This window comes from Capra hircus, chromosome 13 (genome assembly GCF_001704415.2).
Source record: "Capra hircus breed San Clemente chromosome 13, ASM170441v1, whole genome shotgun sequence".
NCBI lineage: Eukaryota > Metazoa > Chordata > Mammalia > Artiodactyla > Bovidae > Capra > Capra hircus.
Genome location: NC_030820.1, coordinates 53,640,300 through 53,646,208, shown reverse-complemented (window position 1 = coordinate 53,646,208; position 5,909 = coordinate 53,640,300). Strand labels below are relative to the sequence as shown.

At 63.4% G+C, this 5,909-nt stretch overlaps 1 protein-coding gene across 1 annotated transcript; it reads left to right on the top strand.

The window, feature by feature from the left end:
- BIRC7 (baculoviral IAP repeat containing 7) lies at positions 1,535-4,821 on the top strand. Its single transcript, XM_018056893.1, has 6 exons — positions 1,535-1,889; positions 2,633-2,732; positions 2,966-3,047; positions 3,154-3,199; positions 4,392-4,463; positions 4,628-4,821. The coding sequence occupies exons 1-6, from the start codon at positions 1,535-1,537 to the stop codon at positions 4,819-4,821; spliced, it is 849 nt and encodes a 282-aa protein (XP_017912382.1).

Here is a 5,909-nt window from a genome sequence, read left to right as displayed (position 1 = left end):
CTTGGTCTGTGCTGGGTTCATGCGGCTCCATGCCCAGTGGGGTGGTGATGGTTTGAGGGTTGCTCGGGGGACATGGCAGGGCTGCAGGCCTGGGTGAGGACACCCCTCCATCCACCCTCTTCGTGACCCTCACTGTGCCTGGCCCACCCTGCCAGTCCGGCATGGAGGCCGGTGAGCCCCTCCTCCCCAGCCCTTATCAGGGTCCCACAGAACCTGTTCCCCTTTGCCCTGCTCTAGGGAGCAAGGAGGAGGTTTGTGCTCCAGGGAGGGGGCTGTGCGGGGCAGGGCCCGCACCCTATCTGGTCTTCCTCTTTGTCCCTTCCACCTTGGAGCCTTTCTGTCCTTGGGACCCTGCTTTGCCCACCAGGGTTACAGTCCTCCCCATCTTCTCTCACTGGTGGGTTTGGGGACACTGAGGCCCTTGAGCCTGGGCTCTGACCAGGTTTGAGGGCAGCCCATCCAGAGAAGGAGGACCCCCATGTGGCCAATGGCTTTTACTTGAGCCTGGAGCCACCCGGGGGCCCCCAGACCAGGAGCTGGGGCTCCCTGGGCTAGCTGGGCACACACCTAGCAGGGAGGGGGAAGACAGGGTGCCAAGCTCAGAGAAGGGTGATTTGGTCACCCCTGATGACTACTTGTGGACTCTGGTGACTGGGCCACAGTGCCTCGGGGATGCAGTTCAAATGGGAAGACTGACCTTACTGTGTGTGGCTTCCACTCCGGATCCCTTGGAGGCTAAGGCTGAGGGAGGAGACAGAACCTTCAAGGCCCAAGGACAGGAGCCGCTGCATGGCCTGCTGAGGGCCTCCTGCCCAGCTGGACCAGGCACAGGGATGGCCTGGGCCCATTTGGGCTCCAGGGTTCTGAGAACATCCAGGTAATCCACTCCAGAACCCAGGTCCAGCCCTTCACTAGGCGCCCCTGGGTCTGTGGCTGCCCCACGTCCCTGTAGTGGGTGCTGCCCTCCCCTCCCCAGGCAGCACTGACTGTCATCTGGAACCTTCTGCTTTCAGAGGCCCCCCTGGCTCTCAGCCCAGGAACCAGGAGCATAACCCAAGCATAACAGGGAGCATAACCCACCCTTGCCCCTCCCCCACTAAGGTCCTAGAGCCAGAACCAGCCCTCTGCTGCCTTGGGAGGGTTCCGTCTGCTCTAGTCCCTCCCTTTGTGCCAAGAGACCCCACCCTGTCCTGCAGAAGATAGTGAGAACCACTGCCCCCACTGTGGTGGCCCTGTTGCTGAGGCCCCCGCCAGGGGCCCCGTGACACAGTCCCGCTGCAGCGAGCATGTGACACGGGCTGCCAAGCTGGCCCCTTCCAGAAAGTGGCGGGCCCCAGCAGCCCCTGGCTGCTCCCCCACCCAGGGCATCTGGGGGGGCGGGACTGTTACTGCCCTACTGTTGGAGTAAAGGCCACTGCTGTCCCCCAGCAAGACACAGGGGTCAGGAGGCTGGGGCGGGCTGGCTGGGCACATTCCAGAACTGACCGCCCAGGGCCATCACTCGTCACAACTCGTCGGGGCTGCTGTCTTCGTTATGGGGCTTGAGGACAGGACCAAGTGCTGGTGCTATGGCCCAGAGCCAAGCCACTGGGCAGCTGGCGGCCGTCCCCCTCGGGGGCAACATGGACCCCACTCTCTCTGCAACCCCCAGGGCCAGGGCACTAACAGCGCCCTGACCTGGGGAGGCCAGGACCACACGGATGGGCAGATCCTGGGCCAGCTGCGCCCCCTGGCAGAGGAGGAGGAGGAAGATGGTGCTGCTCTGGCCCCGAGGCCTGCCTTCCCCGGGATGGGCTCAGAGGAGCTGCGGCTGGCCTCCTTCTACGACTGGCCGCTGAGTGCCGTGGTACCACCGGAGTTGCTGGCCGCTGCGGGCTTCTTCCACACCGGTGAGTCCCGGGGGTCCCCACGGCCCTTCTACACCTGCTCCCTGCCCTACAGTCTCTCTTGTGCTTCAGACCTGGGGAGACGCCAGAACAGCATGGAGCAGTTAGACCTGTGCTGGGGGGACAGTGTTGGTGTCAGAGGTGCCAGGAGGAGGAACGGGAGGTGTGGGGTATCCACTGGCCCCGGGGTCCAGGGAGAGCTCTCAGAGGGCTGGTGGTGTGGGATGGCTGTAGCAGCCCCTGATCTGAGGTCTCTGCTCCAAATCTGTTGATTGTAGGGGGTGAGGCAGGGGTGACAGCCACAGGGGTAGGGAGATGAGGTCCCCGTTCCCGTTTAGGGAGTTGTGAGCTTCTAAAACCAAGCCTGGAAGAACACAGCCCCCCTTCTTTCCATCACTGGGAATCCATCCTAAGAGGGGGCACCTGGGGCAGAAGTGCAGGGTGGGGACACCAGGGCTTCCCCCACCTCCCCTTCCCTAACACGCACCTGGATCCTGGCAAGTGCCCCAAACATGGTACCCCCCATCCCACCTTTGAGAAATGGAGTGCATGTGAATTCCAAGGAGAATGCCAGGCAAAGTGATGGTGAAGGCCAGTGGGAGCCCCCAAGGCTCACAAATAACCCCAGAGAGCCCTGCCCTAGAAGGAAAGGCCACCTGGGAGCCCTGACCCCAGCCCAGGGGGGAAGCCCCTAGCCATTCAAGGGACCCAGTGTGGTCAAGACCAGTGTCTCGGCTCCACCCCAGGCCAGCAGGACAAGGTGAGGTGCTTCTTCTGCTACGGGGGTCTGCAGAGCTGGGAGCAAGGCGACGACCCCTGGACCGAGCATGCCAGATGGTTCCCCAGGTACCACCTCCCCTCCCCAGTCCCAGGGTGTCTCGGGGAACCAGGATGGGGGGACTCTCTGGGGACAGCACTTCTATTTCTCCCTTGATGTTCAAGACTCTGTCTCCAAAACAGCTTCCCAGAAAGCCCACCACCCGGCGGGAAGCAGGGGTCCCCTGGCTCAACCTGGACAGTGCAGGGTCCTCTGACAGCCCAAGCCTCTAGGCTGTCATGTCTGAATCCGCTTTCCTCAGGTGTGAGTTCCTGCTCCAGACAAAAGGAAGGGACTTTGTTTGCAGGGTTCAGGAGTCCTGTTGCTGCCCACCGGGCTCCTGGGTGAGTCCTTCCTGCCCTTAGGGCTTCAGGGGGTGGTGGTGAGGGGCCTGCCCCAGCCCTGCTCCTCCACCTGCTCGGGGCACAGGGGTTCTCTGACTCCTTCCAGGACCGGTCGGAGGAACCGGAAGATGTGGGTCCTGCCACCCCCTCAGGTGAGCCGGGATGCGCGGCCTGTGTTGGCTCCCTGGGGCACCTTGGCCCGCACCACGGCCGGCTCCACTGGGAGTGCTGCCTGCAGGACAGCAGGAGAGTGAAGGCTGCTTGGCCGGGCCTGCGGGTGTGCGCTTGGGCTTGCTTCACTGGGGGGCTTCACACAGGCACTGCGCATGTGTCCCGGGCTCTGGACAGGCCCCTGCTACCCCTGAACTGGCTGCCGTGGGCATGGCCAGCCCTGAGAAGGGCAGAGGGGCATAGCGGGAAAGGCTGCCATGCCTGAGAGCTGACCGGTCGCTGTCCCCATCACACAGAGTCCGGCCCTCTGCCCTCTGTCGGTGCCCAGGGTCTGAGGGGCTCCAGGCTTGGGTCCATACTGTGCTACATGAGCTTCAGTGCCCTGAGCTGTGAAGTGGGCCTGGTGCCAACCTCACCTGGGATCAAACAAGAGTCTGTGCGCCACCCTGGGAGCAGTACCCGGCTCTCAGTCAGCTTCTGTGATCAGGTTTACGTCTTCCCTGTGCGTGGCACCTCTGACAAAGGCCCTGGGAACACAACTCTGGACACAGAGGCAGCGGCCGTGATGGCGCCAGGGCCCCTTGTAATGACGACGTGGCCCTGCAGACGGGCCACAGTGGCCGGCCGCTGCCTCTGCTGGGACCCTGAGGCCACAGCCCCTGCCTGCCCTTGGCCCAGCACCCCTCGTTCTGCCTTGCAGATGTGGGGGGCGGCCAGGGGTGGCCAGCATGGAGCCAGTGCCCAGCAGTCCAGGCCGTGCTTCGCATGGGCTTCAGGCCGGGCCAAGTGCAAGGGCTGCTGCAGCGCAAGTACCACCAGATGGCGCTGACCGGCATGTCCACGTCGCAACTGGTAGCCGACCTGCTCCAGGAAGAGGACGGGGGCCGGGTGGTGGGGGCCAGAGGTATGTTCCTGTCTCTGGGCACAGCCCACCTCGCCTTCCTTATTCCCTCTGGGCACAGATGCCCCTGCTGCCCCCATGGTGCCGGGCACAGAGCATCCATCACCACTGCACAAGGGGCTGAACAGGCAGAGTTCTGGTAGAAAGTAGACTCTGGGACACTGGTGTTCTGCGGGCGGGGGAGCTGGGGCTAGACACTGCCTGTGGCCTGTTGGCTGGGGGCTGGGCCTCAGGTCCCCGGGGAACCTCACGTCCGTTCTAACTGCCCACAGCTCCTCCCCCGCCAGGGCCTGAGCTGCTCACACCCAGAATAGAGGCTCAGGTGGAGAGTGCCCTGGAGTCAGGTGAGGGTGAGAGCCATCTGGGGTTGGGCGGGGCTGGCCTTCCTGCATTCCACAGTGGGGATGGGCACTCCCTGTTTGGCCTGCCTTGCCCCTCAGCCAGTACAGAGGGCAGAGGTCAAGGTGTGGGCACGGTGTCACAGGTCCCCCTGGCGGAGAACCGGGAGGCGTGCAGGATGCAGAGGAGCAGCTGCGGCGCCTTCGAGAGGAGCGGACATGCAGGGTGTGCCTGGACCACCCAGTGGGCGTCGTCTTCGTGCCCTGCGGCCACCTGGCCTGTGCCGAGTGCGCGCCCAACCTGCAGCAGTGCCCCATCTGCAGGGCCCCCGTCCGCAGCTGCGTGCGCACCTTCCTGTCCTAGGCCAGGTGAGCGTGCAGCCCCTGTGGTCCTGACTTGGGGTCGCCTGCGGGGATGGGGGCAGCAGGAGGCAGCACCTCTTTCCCCCCTCCTTGGCCCCTCCCTGACCCCGGCAGATATCGCAGGTCAACCTCATGCCTTCTCCTGATGCTCAGAGACTTGCTTTGAGTCCTTCTCAACACACCACCCTAGGGGAGCCACGACCACTCTGCTTGGGCCCCTCTCTGCCTTGGTTTTCCTAGTGGTCAAGGGGATAAAGCCTCCTGTCCAGCTGGGCATACAGGGTGGCAGCCAAGCCAAGGGGAGGACCGCGTTGGAGGCGCATGGAGAAAAGCAGGATGCCCTTGTCAGGAGGAAGGGCTGGGGTCTTCCTGAGCACAAGCCCCGATGGGGATCTCAAGCTGGGAGCCGAGGCCTGATGGAAATGCACAGTGGGTGGGCGAGGGGTCTATGACCCTCCGATGTTCATGGGGGGCAGAACCCCTCCAGTGTTCCCAAAGGCCACTGAGCCCCAAGAATCTCTCCAAGAATCTTCCGATGGGGGAGAAGTGGCAGGGAAGGGAACTCCCTGGGGGCTGAGAGACCCCAGCTGCATGAAGAAGCACCTGGAGCTGTGGACTCGGCCCTTCTCCCTGCCAGGAGCTGTGAGCTGAGGCGCCCTGAGCTGGCGTCCACCACTGACCAGTCCTGTGTGGAAGATGGAGCTGCAGGCGGCTTGGCGTGGGGAGGTGGGGGTTGTTTTACCCAAGCATGGATGCTTCAGAAAGTCAAAATAAAGCATGGGTTTTCCCTGGACAGTGCCCAGCAACCTCTGTTCCAGAACTGCCAGCGCCCTCCCTTCCACCCAGCCCCCTCCCCTCCACCCTGCCCCCTCGCCTCGCCTCACCAGCAGGGCAAGCACAGCCGGTCAGGTCCATTCCAGGCCATCCCCTCCTCCCCTTTCCCCTCCCCGTTTCTCTTGCTATCTTTTCAATGTTTTAGGACTTTTAGAATGGACTGGCCTGGGCTGCTTCTGAAATTGAAATTGCAGTTGTCCACCAAGTCCGGCAGGGCAGGTGATCTGGAGGCAGGTTCCTCTCTCCTCCACTGGT

Bases quoted from the DNA above. Each gene is read 5' to 3' on its own strand.
- BIRC7 (XM_018056893.1), top strand. From the start codon at position 1,535: ATGGGGCTTGAGGACAGGACCAAGTGCTGGTGCTATGGCCCAGAGCCA. The intron at 1,890-2,632 runs GTGAGTCCCGGG...GCTCCACCCCAG, and splicing joins TGCGGGCTTCTTCCACACCG to GCCAGCAGGACAAGGTGAGG. The intron at 2,733-2,965 runs GTACCACCTCCC...CGCTTTCCTCAG, and splicing joins CATGCCAGATGGTTCCCCAG to GTGTGAGTTCCTGCTCCAGA.